At 40.1% G+C, this 21577-nt stretch overlaps 1 protein-coding gene across 1 annotated transcript in view; it reads right to left on the bottom strand.

Annotated features, from left to right (window-relative positions):
- The window catches only part of LOC142007131 (potassium voltage-gated channel subfamily KQT member 1-like), a 702875-nt gene that overhangs the window by 252410 nt on the left and 428888 nt on the right, over positions 1-21577 (bottom strand). The window contains exons 12-15 of the mRNA XM_074983677.1: positions 17595-17670; positions 13897-13991; positions 12814-12854; positions 2404-2465 (exon numbers count right to left, since the gene is read on the bottom strand). Coding sequence (XP_074839778.1) covers positions 2404-2465; positions 12814-12854; positions 13897-13991; positions 17595-17670 — 274 coding nt within the window. The remainder of the gene's footprint in view (positions 1-2403; positions 2466-12813; positions 12855-13896; positions 13992-17594; positions 17671-21577) is intronic.

Below are 21577 nucleotides of genomic sequence, written 5' to 3'. Positions count from 1 at the left end.
GTAGAACAATGCACAGCCTTCTGAATGGGTGAATTCTGCATAATCCCCTTTTGTACATAAAGACAAAAGCAATCTACTAGAAAATGCGGGTGGGAAAAATCAATCTAGAGCAGAAACGTGTTAACTGCTTACTGACACACAGTTTTAATGGGCTAAAAACAAATCTAGCACTGCTTCTTTTATCAATCTAAACCAATTAGCCTTTTGTCCCAAAACTATGCCATTTTGTCAGATGTGTCACTGGATTGGGAGGCTGCCATGTCTGCCTCGGGTGACTGCATGTTCAAACCAATTCTCCAGCGGGGATGGACTGCATCCCAAAGCTTTCCAAGTTCAAAGGAGCAGATCATTTTTCATTACTCAGTGGAGCCTCATGTCAGCCATACACCTCCCACACACACACACATTTCATTTATTTGTCTCAGAGAGTGAAGACCCACTTTACCCTTCCTGATTCCTAGTAATTTCAAATTTGGGAACATAGTACTAACTATGGGGCAAACCCTTTAAAATGAGAGTTGGTGTGATATGGGAAAATGATTGAGGGGAAGAGTTCGACCACAGGCTGTGGTAGCATCTACTGTCCCACTGAAAGATGGATATCTAGGAAGACTAACATTGTTCTATTATGTAAACCAGCACTCTTTTTTTGTGCCCATGCTTCCCAGTACTGAGAACTGGCAACTTGGCAGCCCTAGCCATGGGATTGGCTGAGGTGTGGGGGGAGCTGGATGAGTATCGACTCCTCTTTTTTATACAAAGAAGACACCAGTGTAAACATACAGGCTAGGTCTACACTACAGCGATCCTTTGAAAGAAGTTCTTCTGGAAGATCTCTTCCAAACAGTCTTCTTTTGAAAGAGCGCGTCCACACACCAGAAAATCCAGCACCATGAGGCCCGCTCTTTTGAAAAGAGGGGCCCCTAGGGCATCTACACGTTTGTTCCAAAAGGTGCTCTGTGAGAGGAAGAGGGCCACTGGAAAAAGTGCTGCATTCTTCCAATTTAATATTGAAAGAACGCATTGTGTGTGTAGATATTTCCTGGGATTTTTCGATAGAGCCCTGGCTTTTTAAAAAAACCTCACAAGTGTTGACACAGCCCATATTTTAGCCTAGTGTCATAAAAGATGCAAACATACTTACTCTTTAAAAACCTCAACATGCAAGAGAGGTTTGTCTTTTTCTTTTTTTTTTTTTTAACCATAGTGACATTCTCTATATAGGACCAAAGTCATGAACAACTGAAGAAAGTTGTACCAAAACAGCAAATGTTTGGCTTTCATTCTGTGACAGTTTTTACTGATAGCCTTTATTTTGTATTTGCAAATTGTTCTGAGGATATAAGTAAGCTGGAAACACTTCATGTATTTGGCAGGTTCCTCTAATAAATTACAGTTCTATGTTTTTATTCCATTCATTGTCCTGGAGAAAATAAACATACACATAGAAATCAGCAGGTCCAACAGAATATGTGGGAAGTGATGATGTTATGCTTGAATCAATCAATAGGAAAAGATTTCTGCATGACACAGAGGCATCAGAATCATACAGCTACTGATTTAGTAAGTTAATAGTTGTTTTCAACATTTGGAATTATTTCTCATACAAATTGGTGGAATTATTGTCACAGATATCCTTCCTATGCTGTATATTTCCAGGCGTACTATATACCATTGCCTTCACTCTTGATTATCACTATGAACAAACCCATCCACGTCTAAAAAGCTAATGGTCTATGTAGATCAGTTCTCCAAGATCACAGCATTATATAGTTCAATGTTATGACGTTTCTTCCAAATTAGGTGGCGAGTGGCATTTCATCTTTGTATCACTTTGACTTTTAATTTTTGTAAGATGTAGTATGGTTTCTCAAGAATACCATCAAAGCCCTTTTCCTCCTTTATATAATTAAAAAAAATTAAATACCTCCATTTAAAACTTGAAGAAGATATGCCTATAGTTATCCTTGATCACAGATAGACTTTGTCTCATATATTAAAACAAGCTAGAGGAGAAAATGTCTGCTATGATAAAATGGAGATATCAACAATTACAGTGCTGATAATGTCCCCTCTAGCATTTTTAATTTAGTAATTTTGGTATGACAGACACTGTATCACTATGCAACTTTTGCCTACCAGACTTACGTGACGTGCCTTTAAGATGAAAGTATTACTCTTGAAATCAAAAATCAAGTTTGCATGGCAGTTAAATGGTTAAATGTGCTAACAACATCTGCACGTAACTTCATCAATCCCTTACAAAAATTAGGATATTTTTCTTTATTATGGTGCCCCATACTTCCAAAGTAAATCACACAAAGATAGTATCTTGAAGCCCTGTAGATCAGATATCATTAGCCAGGGGAAAAAAAAAAAGAAGCAAGGCTTTCATACACTTACCTTATCCTCTAACCGGATCAGTCTGGCTCCTACAGTATAATATCCTTTGTCTACCCCTTTTTCTAAAAGAAAAAAATTGTGACATTCATTAGACAAAGAATAAGATGAAACTAGGGAGTATATTCAATGGGATTTAAAGTAAAATAGGAGCTAGTAAAACATTAGGGTGATAGTGACAACATGAGAGCAAAATGTATCTCATTTCATACACTGTATGAGTAAAGAGGAACTGTGTATACATGTAATATGTGTGTGCATATGTCTATATGTACCACATATACAATGTACGTATACAACTACACAGTCATACATATTTTATATAAGTACTTATATCTTCATATTTATAAAGGTGAGAAACAGCATAATGTAGTGGACAAGGATTTAGGAAACCTGACTTTTATTTCCAACTGGCACACTGTATGACAGATGGCAAGTCATTGCACTTCTCTTTTTCTCAGTTCCAACCCTTTCTCGGTTTGCCTGTATAAGTCCTGATTTTGAATTGACGGACTGGCATCTAAAAGTGGAAATTGTTCAAACAGGGCTTGATTCTTGTGTTTGACCCCAGCACAGTGGGGCCAAAAATTATGGTTGAGACCTCTAAGCACTATGGTAACAGAATATCAGAAATAATAATAATTATATTATGGACTACAAAAAATATTCATAATGGGCAAAAATGCCAAAAGCGCATCTGTCATGAATTGGCTAGTGATCCAGTAGCTACTGCTTACCCCCTCCCTGACAGAATACGAAACATCCTCACCACCACCAGCATGAGACCACTTCCGCCTGCTTCACTTTACATGGAAGTGCAGTCACATCCCCATCCTTACCCTGACCTCTGCTCCCCCCCTCCATAGTTACTTCTTCTTACCCCTCCTTATTACCATACTGGACAGGGACAATTCTCCATGAACTTAAAAATACACAAGTGGACTCCCTAGGTAGCAGGTAATATTTGTTTTTACCTCAGCTCAGTGGGCTGGACTAGATGGCTTCTTGCAGCCACATTCCAATGAACCTACATTTCAATATTCAGCAAAGTGACTTAGGAGCTTAAATCAATGGGACTTGGGCACTCTAGACATTTTTGCCCTATGAACTAAAATGCTTGCTTTCAAATCTGAGATTTTATTTCTACAAAAACAAAAGTTAGCATATATTTCTGATGGAAAAAATGCACATACACAGTCTGCAGTTAGAAATGTACCTTTTTCACGCCCATGTGTACATTCCTTTTTCACATGTTGAACTCATCTCCATCAAAAGCGGAATAATTTGAAGGTTCAACAGATACACATTTAAGCTGTGTCTACACTATAGAGTTTTTCTTGACAATACTGGGGTTTTGTCCACAAAATTCATGGATCGTTTACACTTAAAATGTGTTCTATAGAGAAACTGTCTACAGAGCGCAGCAGTTTTCTCGGCAGAGTTCTGTTTTTCCTGTATGAGGCTGAATACCTCTGTTGACAGAATCTGTTGACAAAGCTATACTGTAGATGCTCCAGGGGTCTCTCTGTCATCAGGTGGAGCTTTTGGTTGACCCAGCAGCCCTGTTTGCAGAGCTTCCGGTTGGCCGATCTGCAAAGAGAAGGCTGGGCAGTCTAGCCATTCTCTGTCAACAGAGTGGATTGCCCTTTTCAGCTGCTGTTTTAGGTACATGTTGACAGAGGTTTTGTTGGAAGATACCTTCTGACTGTAACTTTTGTAAATAGATCGCTGTAGTGTAGATTGAGCCTTAGTATTTTGAATTCTAACAAGTTCCCAACATGTGTATTAGGACACATATGTTCTGTAGCTCTCTGCTTCACAATCCCTTGGGGTGCTGTTGATCAGAAGCTGTGTGAGCAAAGCTCTGTATCGCAAATAGATAACTTACCATCCCTCTCAAATAGGCAAGACACCACTTATATCCGAAACATCTTTCCATTTTCGTGGAATTGCACATGACCATCTTCAGAGGCACAAATCAACAGACTATAAGAAACTTCATACAGTTTTCAGACCAGGTGATATCCAGAGACAAAGGTGTTACGTGCATATCTAACATTCAGAAGGCAGCTTGGAGTTCATAACTAAATCAGTCAGTTACACATAGAGGTGGTAGAAAATTTCCTCTCAAAACTTGTGTTTGGATGGAAGAGAGTCATTTGTAGAAACAGAAATTTTATGTTCACACCTATTTGGATTTTAATTGAAAAATTGTGCCTTTTTGTGAGCTTTGAGCTCATTTTTTCCCCATTTTCACTTGCTGAAACCCCTTGGAAAAAACAAGCTCTAATTACACAATTCATATCTGCATAAGCTACCCAGTTAATACTAGCTCTCATCTGAACTACTTCAGTACACTACTTAGAAGAGAAAACAAGAAAACAGTAGCTGCCCAGCAGAATGATTGGTAGGGGCTGCAGCTATTTTGTGGCATGTGGCATTCCTCTTAAGTGAAGTGAAAGACGTGTCATGCAATGCTCAGTCATCTGTGGCATGGCTTTCACGTTATTGACATGCATGCTGTATATATGTCATAGAAGTCTGCAATCTTTCCTCCTTCTGGTTAGCCTTCATTTACTTAGTTATTACATATGTAATTTATAAGTGTTGCCTTCTAATAAATGCTGTATTCTTTTCATAAAAGTAAACTGGGTGCATAGTCTGGGAAGCCTTGTGGCAGAAGCATGGGCACTAGCTCAAACATTTCCATCTTGTTTTCATAATACTCCTCTACAATCTTTTCAAAACACAGTATTTCATCCCTCCATTCCTTCTTTTGTATATCAGATTATTTGCCTTTGTAAATAGTGGGAAAATGTTGGATAGACACTTGTAAATTCAAAACGTCTTAATTTTTGTGTTTTTCACTTTGTAACTGAGGGTATGTCCACACAGCCACTATTTCTAAATAACTTTGTGAGCGTCTACACAATGCAACTGCTATTTTGAAATAATTTCGAAATAGTGGATGTCGTATTTCAAAATAGATAAATCTCATTGAGGCTGTGTCTACACTAGCACCCCCCTTTTGAAAGAGGGATGATAATGAGACACTTTGGGGTATGCCAATGAGGCTCTGCAATAAATATAACATAAGAACATAAGAATGGCCATACTGGGTCAGACCAAAGGTCCATCGAGCCCAGCATCCCATCTGCCGACGGTGGCCAATGCCAGGTGCCCCAGAGAAGGAGAACAGAAGACAATGATCAAGTGATTTATCTCCTGCCATCCATCTCCTGCCCTTGTTATGAAGGCTGGGGCACCATACTTTATCCCTGGCTAATAGCCATTTATGGACCTAACCTGCAAAAATTTATCAAGCTCTTTTTTAAACCCTAATAGAGCCCTGGCCTTCACAGCCTCCTCGGGCAAGGAGTTCCACAGGTTGACTGTGCGCTGTGTGAAGAAAAATTTCCTTTTATTAGTTTTGAACCTACTACCCATCAATTTCATTTGGTGTCCCCTAGTTCTTGTATTATGGGAAAAGGTAAATAATTTTTCTATATTCACTTTCTCCACACCATTCATGATTTTATATACCTCTATCATATCGCCCCTCAATCGCCTTTTTTCCAAACTGAAAAGTCCCAGTCTCTCTAGCCTCTCCCCATATGGGACCCTTTCCAAGCCCCTAATCATCTTAGTCGCCCTTTTCTGAACCTTTTCTAATGCCAATATATCTTTTTTGAGGTGAGGAGACCACATCTGCACGCAGTACTCGAGATCTGGGCGTACCATAGTTTTATATAGGGGAAGTATGATCTCTTTTGTCTTATTATCGATCCCTTTTTTAATAATTCCTAACATCCTATTTGCCTTACTAACTGCCGCTGCACACTGCGTGGATGTCTTCAGAGAACTATCCACTATAACTCCAAGATCCCTTTCCTGATCTGTCGTAGCTAAATTTGACCCCATCATGTAGTACGTGTAATTTGGGTTATTTTTTCCAACATGCATTACCTTACACTTACCCACATTAAATTTCATTTGCCATTTTGCTGCCCAATCACTCAGTTTGCTGAGATCTTTTTGTAGTTCTTCACAATCCCTTTTGCTTTTGACTGTCCTGAACAACTTGGTGTCATCTGCAAACTTTGCCACCTCACTGCTTACACCATTTTCTAGATCATTGATGAACAAGTTGAACAGGATCGGTCCCAGGACTGACCCCTGGGGAACACCACTAGTTACCCTCCTCCATTGTGAAAATTTACCATTTATTCCCACCCTTTGTTTTCTGTCTTTTAACCAATTTCCGATCCATGAAAGGACCTTTCCTCCTATCCCATGACCACCTAATTTACATAAAAGCCTTTGGTGTGGGACCGTGTCAAAGGCCTTCTGGAAATCTAGGTATATTATGTCCACTGGGTGCCCCTTGTCCGCATGTTTATTAACCCCTTCAAAGAATTCTAGTAGATTAGTTAGACACGACTTCCCTCTGCAGAAACCATGCTGACTTTTGCCCAACAATTCGTGCTCTTCTATGTGCCTTGCAATTTTACTCTTTACTAGTGTTTCTACTAATTTGCCTGGTACTGATGTTAAACTTATCGGTCTATAATTGCCAGGATCTCCTCTAGAGCCTTTTTTAAATATTGGTGTTATATTGGCCGTCTTCCAGTCATTTGGTACCAAAGTGGATTTAAAGGATAGGTTACAAACCACTGTTAATAACTCCGCAATTTCACATTTGAGTTCTTTCAGAACCCTTGGGTGAATGCCGTCCGGTCCTGGAGACTTGTTACTATTTAGCTTATCAATTAATTCCAAAACCTCCTCTAATGTCACTTCAATCTGAGTGAGTTCCTCAGATTTGTCACCTAAAAAGGCTGGCTCAGATTTAGGAACCTCTGTAACATCCTCAGCCGTGAAGACTGAAGCAAAGAAATAATTTAATTGCTCCGCAATGGCACTGTCTTCCCTGATCGCTCCTTTTATATCTTTATCATCCAAGGGCCCCACTGCTTTTTTAGCAGGCTTCCTGCTTCTAATGTATTTAAAAAACATTTTACTATCGTTTTTTGAATTTTTGGCTAGCTGTTCCTCAAACTCTTTTTTGGCTTTTCTCACTACATTATGACACTTAATTTGGGAGTGTTTATGTTCCTTCCTATTTTCCTCACTAGGATTTGACTTCCACTTTTTAAAAGCTGCCCTTTTCTCTCTCACTGCCTTTTTAACATGGCTGTTAAGCCATGGTGGTTCTTTGTTAGGTCTCTTACTGTATTTTTTTATTTGGGGTATACATTTAAGTTGGGCCTCTAGTATGGTGTCTTTAAACAGTTTCCATGCAGCTTCCAGGGATTTTAGTTTAATTACTCTACCTTTTAGTTTCTGTTTAACTAGCTTCCTCATTTTAGTGTAATTCCCCTTTTTGAAATTAAATGCCAGAGTGTTTGACCGCTGCGGTGTTCTTCCCAACACAGGAATATTAAAAGTTACTATATTGTGGTCACTATTTCCAAGTGGTCCAATAACAGTTACCTCTTGGACCAGATCCTGCGTTCCAGTCAAGACTAGATCGAGAATTGACTCTCCCCTTGTGGGTTCCTGTACTAGCTGCTCCAAGAAGCAGTCATTTAAGGCATCAAGAAATTTAATCTCTGAATCCCGTCCTGAGGTGACATGCACCCAATCAATATGGGGATAATTGAAATCTCCTATTATTACTGTGTTTTTTATTTTGATAGCCTCTCTAATCTCCCTTATCATTTCAGCATCACTATCACTGTCCTGGTTAGGTGGTCGGTAATATATTCCTAATGCCATATTCATATTAGAGGAATGAATTGTTATCCATAATGATTCTATGGAACATTTTGATTCCTTTAGGATTTTTACTTCATTTGATTCTATATTATCCTTCACATATAGTACCACTCCGCCACCCGCACGACAAATATACAGTGTCTTATTAGCATAATAGCAGCCACGGCACTTTGAAAGTGCCACTTTTGATCACACGCAGCTCGTCTACACAGATGTCAAAATCCCCTTATTCCTATTTGGTTATAGGAATAACAGGATTTCGAAATGTGCGGGGTCCTTTAGAAAAGGACCCCATATAGATGAAGCACGCACGATCAAAAGCGGTACTTTTGAAGTGCTGTGGCTGCCATTATGCTGATGAGGCATGCATATTCTTTGCAGCACCTCATTAGCATACCCCAAAGTGGCTCATTAGCATCCCCCTTTCAAAAGGGGGTGCTAGTGTAGACACAGCCTGAGAGAGGAATAGTGACTATTTTGAAGTAGGTAGTTCAAAATAGAGGCTGTGTAGACAGGGAATAGAGCCTATCTAGAAATAACCCATAGTGTGTCTAATCTCTCTGTTTCGAAACAGGCTGTATGGTGTGTAGATGCTTTATTCTGAAACAGCTGAAGGCTATTTGTAAATGCATTTTGTGTGTAGCAGTGCTATTTCAGAATAAGCTTTTCCAGAATACCTCTTCCAGAATAGCTTACTCAGGCATAACACTACTGTGCAGGCATGGCCTAAGTAACATTCTTGAAATCTAGGGTTGGTTGTTGCATGGTTATTTTGTAATATAGGGTTATATTGACTGGCCAAGATATCAACAGTCTGCAAATATATATTTGTGTGTGTGTGGCTACGTCTACACGTGAAGCCTACATCGAAGTAGCCTATTTCGATGTGGCGACATCGAAATAGGCTATTTCGATGAATAACGTCTACACGTCCTCCAGGGCTGGCAACGTCGATGTTCAACATCGACGTTGTGCAGCACCACATCGAAATAGGCGCTGCGAGGGAACGTCTACATGCCAAAGTAGCACACATCGAAATAAGGGTGCCAGGCACAGCTGCAGACAGGGTCACAGGGCGGACTCAACAGCAAGCCGCTCCCTTAAAGGGCCCCTCCCAGACACAGTTGCACTAAACAACACAAGATCCACAGAGCCGACAACTGGTTGCAGACCCTGTGCATGCAGCATGGATCCCCAGCTGCTGCAGCAGCAGCCAGAAGCCCTGGGCTAAGGGCTGCTGCACACGGTGACCATAGAGCCCCGCAGGGGCTGGAGAGAGACCGTCTCTCAACCCCTCAGCTGATGGCCGCCATGGCGGACCCTGCTATTTCGATGTTGTGGGACGCGCAACGACTACACGGTCCCTACTTCGACGTTCAACTTCGAAGTAGGGCGCTATTCCCATCCCCTCATGGGGTTAGCGGCTTCGACGTCTCGCCGCCTAACATCGATGTTAACATCGAAATAGCGCCCAACACGTGTAGCCATGATGGGTGCTATTTCGAAGTTAGTGCCACTACTTCGAAGTAGCGTGCACGTGTAGACACGGCTTTTGTGTGTGTGTGTGTGTGTGTGTGTGTGTGTGTGTGTGAGAAGTGCATAAACAGACACAAAAATGAAGATGGTGTTATCACTATGAAGAGAGGAATATAGTTAGCTATGAAGGGATGAAATTTCCAGATCTGAAGAAGTGGGTCTGCCCCATGAAAGCTCATCACCTTATATGTTATTTTGTTAGCCTTTAAAGTACTATATGACTTCTGTTTTGTTTTATAAGGAGAAATTACGCTAAATATCAGGAATTACTTCCTAATGCTAGTCAGTATCAGACAGTAGCATGATCTTCCCAGGAATATGACAGAAGCCTATCACTTACTCTGTTTATATTTAAACTAGGTAAAACACTGGTAGATGTACACTAGGAAGCATCCTGCACTATCAAGTTGATAGAGAATAGGTTTGAGTCATCCAGCCCATCTCAAGACTTCATCATTATAAATTACTGCCTCTTGATGTGTCTTTCTTCCCCCTCCACCACACATACAATACCTTTTTAAAAACCAATGTAAGTTAACATTTCCATAAGGGTTTGCTAATCCGAGGTGACACCTTATATTTTACTTCACAACTCGTGACACCTTGCTCCTGACTTTTAGAATGAAGACCAGTCAGACCTCCCACTAATTACAACCAGGGACAAGAAATCTCAAGTTGATCACCAAAAACTCGAGCAGATAAAATTATTTGAAACATCTATGAAATGTCTGTTGCCAGGGAATAAGAAGAGAAAAAGAATATGTGAAATGGGAGATGACTTTTTAGTTTACTATTTACTAAAGTACAATGCCATACCACATCAGAACATAACATGCCATAATGGTAAAATATGTGTGTTTCCTACGTTAGTGAGAAAAAATACGTGTGGTTAGTAACTAAGGGTATGACTATACTTACTGTGGGTTTGATGTGCTGTGATCGATCTGCCAGAGTTCGATTTTGCCACATCAGTGAAGACATGGCAAAATTAATCTCTCTGGGCTTGGCCATCAACCCTAGTACTCCATGCTGCCATGTGGAGTAAGGGATGTCAGCAAGAGCCTGAAAAGTCCTGATCTACACTAGGGTACAAAATTGATCCTGATACACTGATTCTAGCTACACTAATGGTATGGCTAGTATTGCTTATCTTGGATTGACTTTGATTCCTAGTGTAAACCAGGCCTAAGTAAATTAATTTCAGCTAAATTGCCTGAGAATGATTTGAGTTAGAAGTGATCTGCTACATTTTCACAGGGCAAGAGATCTCCCTCAATTTTTAGCATACCACAAGGTATTGCTCCATAAATGATTAAGTTATTGAAGTTTTTCCCCCAAAAATCCACTTTGAAGTATTTTTCTAAAGATAGAAAATGGAGTATTTGAGCTGGGTATAACTCAGACTGTAAAAGGCATCTCAAAAGTTCAGGCAAATATATCAAGCCATGTACACTACTGAGGGCTGCCAAGATTGAAGTAGGCTAATAGGAAACACTACACTTTTCTTTCTTCTTTAAAGCAATTAAAGTATTCTGGGTCCATATTTAACTTTTGATACTACACAAGTTCCATGCAGGTACCTGTAAAGAATTATTCTTTTGTGTCTGGGATTTCTAATATAATAGGTAAAAAAGTTCCCTCGAACTTAGGGATTAGATCATTTGGGACATAATTTAAGTAGTCTTGACCCCTTCTTCAACTGAGAGGCAGAATGGAAGTACATTGGATTTTGTTACATAGCTGTACTGTACGTCTGCACCTTCTCCAGAATGTGCAGATGCCAGTATTTGACCACAAAGTCAAAACAATGTTTATAAAATAACTATGGAACTAATTTAATATGAAATACTGTAAGTATCTGCAGTAACTATTTAATGGGGGTGAAATTTGACTATGTCTGGGGAGGGTCAAGATCAGTGGTGAATAGGCTCCCACCTAGTTCTGAAAATGGGACTGAAGTGGTGCATAGTTATTGTTTCTTCAGAGGAACTAATTTCACCCAGAAATGACAAACACATTCAGAGGCAAGATGGAGAACAGTCTTTGTCTATTTAAAATGATATCTGCTTAGAGGGCTTTTTTTTTTTTTTGTTCCCTCCTGGTAGATTTCTTTTTAATTCTGCCTTCCTCATCTTTATTGAGAATGGGGTAAAAGAGTACTTAAATACTGACTGCCACATGAGTTAGGTGTCTGCTAACTCATTTTAAAAGCCAGAATTATCTAAACATATTTATTAAGCTACTGAAAGACTGCTCTTCCCCACTTGCAGGTATTGCCTGGAAACAGAATGACACAACATAAGAAAGTCCTGCTAAATCCATCCAAAAGGAGGAAAAAGTACCAAAAATATCACAAGAAAGCCTGTTTCTGGTGAGGTTTTCAGCTGTGTTCCACACACACAGGAGGATCCAATAAAGCAGCAAGCCTCAGGATCTTTATTGGAATTCAAACACTGAATCTTTTGTGGGATTATGTCCCCCCGTGCTCCTGAATGGCCCTGGGAATTCTCTCAAGTTGCATTCAAAACTACTGAACTTCATCAGGTGATGAAATTTGCTTATTACTATTTCACATTTTATTATTTGTGCCATTTCATAGGTATTAGACAGTTTTGTTTAGTAAATATTACTAAACATACAATTTCACTTTGAAAATGAGTCTTTGGAACTTTTGAAAATTTAACTGACACTTTGTCCCCATATTTTCATAGAAATATATTTTTGAATATGAATATGCACCACTCAAATATGTAGTATGCAAACCAGATCAAAAAGCTATTATTCAAGAGCCCATGACCCCCTGAATGTGTGTATTCTATTTGGCTATGGTTACACTAGATCCGTCTGTCTACAGAAGTTTCTATCGCAAGAGTTTTTCTGACAAAACCTCTATCAACAGATTGCTGCCGTACAGAAAAATGGATCAAAAATTTCTGTTTAATCTCAGCAGCCCTACATGAATGGACAAGTAATAATCCTTCTGCAGCTGTACCGAACCTATTACTACATCCAGCAAATGACTCTGTGATTGGTCTACCAACAGCTGTTTATATTGAATGATGGAGCCATTCATGTTATAAAACACTATAATCATCATACCTGGAAGAAAAAGGCCAGGCTTCCCTAAGGAATGATCCAGTCTGAAAAGAAAACAGAAACATTTTAGTTTGCCAACAGAAGTATTATCAAACAGCTGATTGTTTGTTGCTTGGAACTGTACACATGCCTATTTTTACAAGCAAAAGAACAGAAGTTTTAAACCAACAGCAAGGAAAGTGAAAATGCTAGTCTTGCATGACTTTCTGGATTTATGTACAGTAAGCAGTCTGGTCCTCTATAGATAATTATTTATTGGAATAAAGCTGTTAGCATGAATACTGATATTTTACTTATTTCTTTGTTTTTATTTTATACCTAAAACGATTTAGACTTATATTACACTGAATCCAGTAACTATTCATATCCAAATAAAACACTTTCAAAATATTTGTAGTCTTTTCCTGAGTCACATAAATGTTTTTTAAAAATAATTTTATTTTGAAACAGTGAGCCCTATCCCGCTCAGTAGGAATTATGCCAATGGCCTCAGTGGTTGAAAGGGCTGGCTCTGGTGTTCTTAGTAACTTACTGTAACTTACTGTAGTTCTACAAAGAAAAAAAAAAGTCAAACCTATGCTGAAATCCAGAATTAATTTTTTAAGGCAAAATTTCACGACTGATTCAATAGCTGGGAATATATATATATATGAAAGAAAAGCAAGCAAGCAGAATAATTGTGAAAGGGGACAGGGGAAGAAGAAGAGTTTTAGAGAGATAGGCAAGCACAAATGAAATAATGATTTCTCCTATGGTGAATCACAGAGAGGAGAGAGAAAGGAAAATCATTTTTGCAAGACTTTTTCTTTTGTGGGAACTGGTCTGAAATGCACACATTGTGCCCTTAATTTCACAGTACATACCCCAATGTGTTTGATTCCTTTTTTTGGGGGGGGGGCAGGGAGGATTGTTGACAATTTTTAAACTTTGGTCAAAAATGAGTTAAAAACTGACTAAATCAAGCCTGGCAGATATCATGCTCCCATCTTGCAATTTTTGACAACTGTTGTTCATTAAGTACACATCTTTTCTAAAGCCAGTCAGCACCAGAGAAATCAAATATCCAATGAGACAGACAGGGCATACCTTCGCTGAAGTTCTTTTATGCGAACCATCATATTAAGATGTCCTTGAGAGTACTGTTCAATTACATCCCGTACATCATATGGTTTTCGAGCTTGCTGTGAAAGAAATAATGTGAGAGACTGTGAAATAACCCTCGCTTTGCATCCCTCATTTATGTCAGTTGGTCCATCAGTGTTGATTTGCCAGAATTTTTGTTGTTGTTTTGGAAAGTTCTCTGTTAAAAGTGAAATGTAAGATGATCGTGGAAATTAAGAGTTCACACTGAGCACAGGAAGAAAGCTGAGAAATATGCATTTATAGTCAATAAGAGGCATGCTTTTACATTGTCAAATGCTGAGCAAATACAGGAGTGTCATAGGTCATTTTAAGCACAGAAAGCCATTGTATAAAATGCAAAGGTTACACTTGTGACTTTCGTCAACTTATTACAGAACCATACAGATGTCATCATCCTCGACAGCAGGAGTGGATCCCAGTTCATAAAGCTTTGATCCAGCTTTAAACTCCTCCAGTGTTTGGGGAGGCTTAGTGACAGGGTTTGAGTCCACCTGACTGGTGTGATAGGAGATTCGTCAAAACTTGACTGTGTTTGGATAGGAGGTTGGGTATGGGCCTGTATGTATCCAGCCGTTCTAGGGACAAAAAGGAACTAAGGTAAACAATAAAACTGATGCTAAAAAGGTAAAAAGGCTAAAAATCCAGGGTTTCTCCCTCTTGTTCCTTTTCTAAGCCTAAATCCAGCGGCTGCTGTTAATCGCCAATTGATGGGCGTTGATGGTGAGAAAGGGTTTAAAAATAAGCTTGGCTAATTTGCATAAAATGATGTGACTATAAGACGTGCAGCATGAACAAATTAGGGGAAGAAAGAAAACGGATCTGCTTTTGAAAATACAAGCATTTTCAGAGCCACCAGCACAGTGGGAATTCTGGGGCAAGATGTCATCCTTTTGGCTTTGGCTCAAGGAAGAAAAAAAAAAGGTACACGGCAAATCTAGTAACTGAAAATAACTGAAAACAGCTCATTAGTCATCTTGTTGTCTGTTTCCACTCCGCCACAGCTTCAGCCAGAGCCATTAGCATGCACCATTGCACACATGCATAGAACACCTACAGTATGTGTTGGAGTCATGCTTGGAAGGCAGCCACACAGAGATTTCAAATAGAAAGCATGCAACTGGAGTGGAAAGAAATCCTGGAAAATGAAAAATAAAAACTGTTAATGACAAAATATTCTCCTGGAGTTCCTCAGTTAGTTGCCTATGGCAGGGCTTTAGAGTTGTTGTTGTTGTTGTTGTGTTTGCATTTGAAGCTTTCAATTTATTGCCAATTTGCTGCCCCGTTCTCAGCTACATTTTGTTGTAGACGCTGACACATCACTATTTCTGGCCAGAAAAGCAGACTATTGTCTTCTCCCAGAGAAACAGTGCCAATATTACTCTTTAGATTGACTGGCAGGGGTGCTTTGAGTGCATTTTGGCTAACCCTCTCTCCCTTCCTTTGGATACTCTCTTTTTAAAGATGATGCATGGCCCAGTGCCTAAATGTACTAGGCTTTTTGTGTTTATTTTTAAATATGGGTTACTATGGGCATGATTAATTCTCCTCATCCCCAATACAATTCCACTCCCCCACTTAAAACTCTCTTTATTCCTGCTACCAAATCATCAGCACTAAAGCCTTGTTTTTGTAAAGTACTGTACATTGAATGCTGCCTGAGCCCAGTCTAACATTTGGAAAGAATCAAGATTCCAAAAATCTCTCTACTGCTATTTTTTTCCTTCTCTTTTCCCAAAAGCCCTCCTTAGACCCGAACATCTTATGTCTTTGCCAACTACTGGCACGGTGTCAACAGACATGCCTCAACTAAACACAATCTATGGCCAAGTTCTCATTGTAAAAACTATAATATACAGCACAACTAGGGGAAGGATATAATGGAGACCCCCACACATGCCCCGCAGGAAAATCTGGCAAATACAAAACTCCCCAAGCCCAAGAAATCAGGGTGGGTGATGTATTCAGGGAGGGGGGGCTGTGCCATGGCCAAAAGGCAAGGAGTGGGGCAGGCCTGGGTTGTGAAGCCACAGAAGGCAGCTCAGGGCAATGGGGCAGGCTATGAGGGGTGAAGGGATAGATAGAGAAGCAGCAGGTGCCTGGGGCAACAGGGGGAAGATGGTGGAGGCAGCAGGAGTTGGGGGGCATGGGGAGATGGGTGGGGAGCCCGGGCAGGCAGCAGGGGCCCTGGAGGGGTGGTTGGGGAGGCAGTGAAGGTCTGGGGAATCAAAGCACAAGTTTGTCTAGGGCATGGTTTTCCCTAATGCTGGCCTGCAAGTAATTCTCAGACTCTCCAGTTCTGGCCTCATTTCCGCATTAATTATCCTTGATCAGGACTATGTGAAATCAACATTCTAAATCCATCTCAAATCCAATGTCTTTTGAGTAAAGAATTCAAGCACATCTGAAACTCAAGTCATCTGTATCTGAATTGGCCAAGTCTATCTCAGACTCTTATCTATATTATCTTATGTTTTGTGACCACAAGGTCATCTGTGTACCGATTTACCAATATCAATTAATACATAGATATCTTAAAAAATGTCACAAATTCAGTTCCTTTGGTTCCAAACCTGGCAAACTTGTCTTATATGCTGTCCTATATGGTTAAATAATAGGAATTAAGTCAAATTTGCTTGAAACCATGATGTCCATACAGGTTTTCTTTTAAATTTTATATGACCTCACAAATACTGTGAAAACTATTGACTAATGGATTGTGTGGGAAACTTGTAGCTAGATTTTCAGAAGTAATGAGCATCTGCATATTTTGTTGAACTCCATGGGAGCTCTGTGTACTCAGCGCCTTTGAAAATCTGCTCACTACTTACTACAAGAAGCATGCCATCAATAAATTAATATTAAGGTGCTATTGTACTGGGAAATTAGGAAACTAGACCTTAGGTGGGTGAATGAAAAAGATTTCCCAAAGTGACAGGTGATTTTAGATGCTTCAAATTGTAAATGAGTTACCTGAGAGTCTTGTAAGAAAATGAATGTTCAGAGAGTGGGTGGTCAGAACTTTCCGAAAATCAGGCCTCCTTTAAGATAGCTGAAGTTGGGCATTCAAACTACAAGTCACTTTGGAAAATCTTGATCACGATTTTGAAAGTAACACTGGATTATTTACTACCAGTTAAATCTGGTTTGTTGCACACAAACTATTCTCAAAACATTTTTTCATATGGTTACTGGATGACGATCATAATACATATACAGCTACACTGGAGCAGATCCTCTATATAATCTTTTCTGTTATTTGAACAATATGCATGAGCATATTGATTATTTTATTCAAAAGGGGAAAAAAGTCATCCTTTAAAAGTTACTCTGGAATAATAGTGCAACCAAAAAGATAAGTGAAAAATAATGATGAAGCTGATTCTAGAAAAGCTGCAGGTTGGAGTGTTCTGGAGCACCAAACTGATGTTAGCTGGGAATTCTGTACACATCGTGAAATTTGCCTCCTTGTGGAGAGCAAGCATGCAGCCTAGTGTTTAGCTACAAAGGCCTTTTCCCAGCCTAGGGCTCAAGGACAAGTTGTGTTCACTGAACATTTTCAAGTCCAGTCCACTGCTTCGCCTCCCAACCTCCCATAATTTAGCTTTCTCCCTCCTCCCTCTCTTGTTAACAGCGCTGGTTACCTGAAATTTTCTTCTGGCTACAAAATATTGCATTCGCCTTATGACTTTGACAGCTGTTCGGTGTGCTTCAGTTAACCTACCGAGTAAAAAACACACACAAAATGACTAAACAATGAACTACAACATGTGCCAATACTTTTCTACAATGCAAATTTATAACAGAGCACATTAAGCATGTATGCCTCTTTTGTTTCATCGCCTTGCCTTCTTGTACAGTCCTGGCTCTAAGTATAATAAATTGATAAGAGAGACAGTAGAAGCAGGTGTACAAAGATAAAATGTGGGGGGGATTAGACAGGATTACTGTCATTGCATATAACTGGCATCCATTTGAAGAATGTGAAATGTTTTTAGAACCATGACCGCATTCCTTATTTTGCTTTTATTGAATGGTTGCCCATGAGCTCCAAAGCATGGAAATTAAGTCCTTTGAAAAAGTGCTTTGATTCTTCAGAGGCAGGAGGAGGAGAAAATAACGAGCCATAAAGTTTGAAACAAGCCTAACGCAACACGCACATATACAATGTGTGTTTGTACCTGTATGCACAAATTCATAGACGAATACAGACTGACATATAACATTTACACGCATGCATCAATATCACATAGTTGAGATGAGCAAAGTTGTATTTATCTTTCCAAGTTGGCAACAGTGCTCAGAGTGTAATACTTTACGTTGACATCATCACTGACATCTGATGACAGCCTCGAAAAGGCCAGCCAGCCTGGTGGATGGATCTGCCAAGTATCCTGAAAGCAGATCTAGCTGCCTCTCCCCTAGTGTCATTCACTAGGGAAAGGAGCCAGCAGGCGGCCCTGGTTTCTCCTGGTCTGAGGTGCCCTTTACAGTACGAGGGTCTTAAAGACATAATGATTTCAGTGCTTTACAAAACACACAGTGCCTGTACCATAGCAGCACACTTTGTTCTTTGAGTAAATCATTCCTGTTGATTGGGCAATGCAGCACAAGCTGAGGAATATTTTTTTTAAATCTTGTGGAAATATTTAAGTTATTTCTATCTAAGAAAGTCACTGTTTAAACTCTAATTTAATTTAAAATATATCTACACAGACAGTGTCTCTATGAAATGTGTGCGTGCACAATATATAGCTCCCCACCCTAGCCCCTTGCTGCTAGCACACAGAGAACATTCTAGAGTCAAAAAATGAAGGAAGTGAGATGGATTCCAAAACTTCTTGGGTGCCATCATCAGATTTGTTCTGTTCCGATTACTAAACATGTGTAAACCCATTAAACAAATGCCACAGACAGCTCATTAGTAGTTTGGCCTGCAGGACCTTTATTATGACAAAAGAAAAGCATGGAGCTTGGCTCATAGGGTATATGGGTTGTGATTAGGAGGGAAATGTCTTTTTGTCTATAAACTGAGTACATTTGATACAGAAATAGTTGAAAGTTATTAAACCAGCGCTCTTTTTGTACAAAATAGAGGTGCTGGTACTCAGACAGCTCCGCGCCCAATCTCCCACCCCAGACCAATCCTGCAGCACAAAAAGCCACTGTATTAAATGAAACTCAACTTTTAGAAGAGTGGAACCACAGAACTATAAACATTACCTATAGGCAAAGACAGCCTGAAGAAAAACGTACACACATCCCTCACTACATGAGCACAGTTGGTTCCCAACTTTCTGCTTGTAGGCAGAAACTCATAAGAGGGACTCTAAATTCCTATTCAATTACATGTAAAAGTCTCTGATTAGTTCCTCGGGCTCCCAACTTGGGGAAGGAGTGGCAGCAGGTGGTGCTGCTTTTGAAAGGTGAGTGAACCTTGCTTTGGGGAGGGTTAAAGGCTGGAGGTAGTTTGGGGCTGTGAGCGGGAGGGAGGGTTAAAATCTGGTGGCGGGTTGAGTCTGTGGGGGTGGAGCTCAGGCTGCCACAATTTGAGGCTGCAGGGCTGGCACGGGGGTCAGGCTGTGGGGTGCGGGTGATATAAGCAGAGGGGGGGGTCTGGTTGTGAGGCTGGCAGGGGTGTCAGGCTGCCGTGGCTTGGGGCTACAGGGCTGTAAGGGGGATCAGGCTGTGGGGGAGGGGTCTGGCTGCAGCGGGTTGGGGCTGAGGGGCTAGCAGGGGGGTCAGACTACAGGGGGTGGGAGCCAACGGGGAGAGGGTTACGCTCATATTAGTGGATCAAGTTCACTCATTGAGTGAACTAAAGGAGGTATATGTGCTCCTCGTTTAAGCAAGTACTGAAGTCTGTATGAACCTATAGGGTCATTTAATGCAATCCAAGGAAATGTGTCCTGTAAGGTAAAACCAGCTTCAAATAGATACACCCTGTAGAAAATATGTACCAGTGAAATCCTTTAGGACCATTTCTCCCCTGTTGGCAAAGATCTGTTTCCTACAGTACTTTTTATAGGGCACTGTCAAGTTTTAATCATCACATATGATCAAGTTGCCCTTTGGAGGCTACTATACATTTTAACAGACCTCACTATTAGAAAAATATATTTATTTTATGCAATAGACTAAGAGAAACACCAGCTTACAGTACAGATACATTCTACCCAGATTTTCAAAAGCACTCAACATTGACCAGAATCTGCTCCTAATGGACTCTACTGGGAGAAAGGCTGGGCTGAGCATTTTTGAAAATCTTATTTGTATTTGGAGAGTCAGCAATTATTGGTCATGGAATCATAGAAAACTAGAACTGTAAGGGACCTTGAGAGGTCATCAAGTCCAGTCCCCTGCCCTCATGACCATCCCTGATAGATATCTAGCTAATCTGCTCTTAAATAGCTCCAGTGATGGACATTCCACAATCTTCCTAGGCAATTTAACGCAGCGTTTAACCACCCTGACATGTCCAACTTAAACCTCCCTTGCTGCAATTTAAGCCCATTGCTCCTTGCCCTATCCTCACAGGTCAAGGAGAACCATTGTTCTCCCTTCTCCTTGTAACCCTCTTTCAGGTACTTGAAAACCACTATCACGTCCCCTCTAAGTCTTCTCGTTTCTAAACTAAACAAGCCCAATTTTTTCAGTCTTCCCTTATACTTCATGTTCTGTAGACCTTTAATCATGCTTGTTGCTTTTCTCTGGACCTTCTCCAATTTCTCCACAGCTTTCTTGAAATGTAGTGCTCAGAACTGGACATAATACTCAAATTGAGGCCTAATGAGTGCTGAGTAGAGCGAAAGAGTGACTTCCCATGTCTCGCTCTCAACACTCATGTTAATGCATCCCAGAATCATGCTTGCTTCTTTTTGCAACAGCATCACACTGTTGACTCATATTTAGCTTGTGGTCCACTATGAGCCCTAAATCCCTTTCTGCAGTACACTTGCTTCCCATTTTATATGTATGAAGGTGATTGTTCCTTCCTAAGTGGAGTACTTTGCATTTGTTTTCATTAAACTACATCCTGCTTACCTCAGACCATTTCTCCAGTTTGTCCAGATCATTTTGAATTCTTAACCTATCCCCTAAAGCAGTTGCAACCCCTCCCAGCTTGGTATCATCTGCAATCATAATCGGCATATTCTATAGGCCAATATCTAAATCTTTGAATATATTGAATAGAACTGGTCCCAAAACAGACCCCTGCAGAACCCCACTTGTTATGCCCTTTCAACATGACTGCGAACCATTAATAACTATTCTCTGAGACCCGTTATCCAGCCAGTTATACACCCACCTTATAGCAGCCCCATCTAAGTTGTATTTGGCTACTTTATTGATAAGAAGACCATGCAAAACCATATCAAATGCCTTACTAAAGTCTAGGTATAGCACATCCACTGCTTCTCCCTTATTCACAAGGCTTGTTATTCTGTCAAAGAAAGCTATTATATTGGTTTGACATGATTTGCTCTTCACAAATCCATGCTGGCTGCTACCTATCACCTCATTTTCTTCCAGATGTTTGCAGATGAATTCCTTGATTACTTGCTCCATTATCTTTCTGGCACAGAAGTTAAACTGACTGGTCTGTAGTTTCCTGGGTTGTTCCTTT

The sequence above is a fragment of the Carettochelys insculpta genome, chromosome 1 (genome assembly GCF_033958435.1).
Source record: "Carettochelys insculpta isolate YL-2023 chromosome 1, ASM3395843v1, whole genome shotgun sequence".
In the NCBI taxonomy this organism is placed as follows: Eukaryota; Metazoa; Chordata; order Testudines; family Carettochelyidae; genus Carettochelys; species Carettochelys insculpta.
This window is presented reverse-complemented; position numbering and strand designations above follow the sequence as displayed.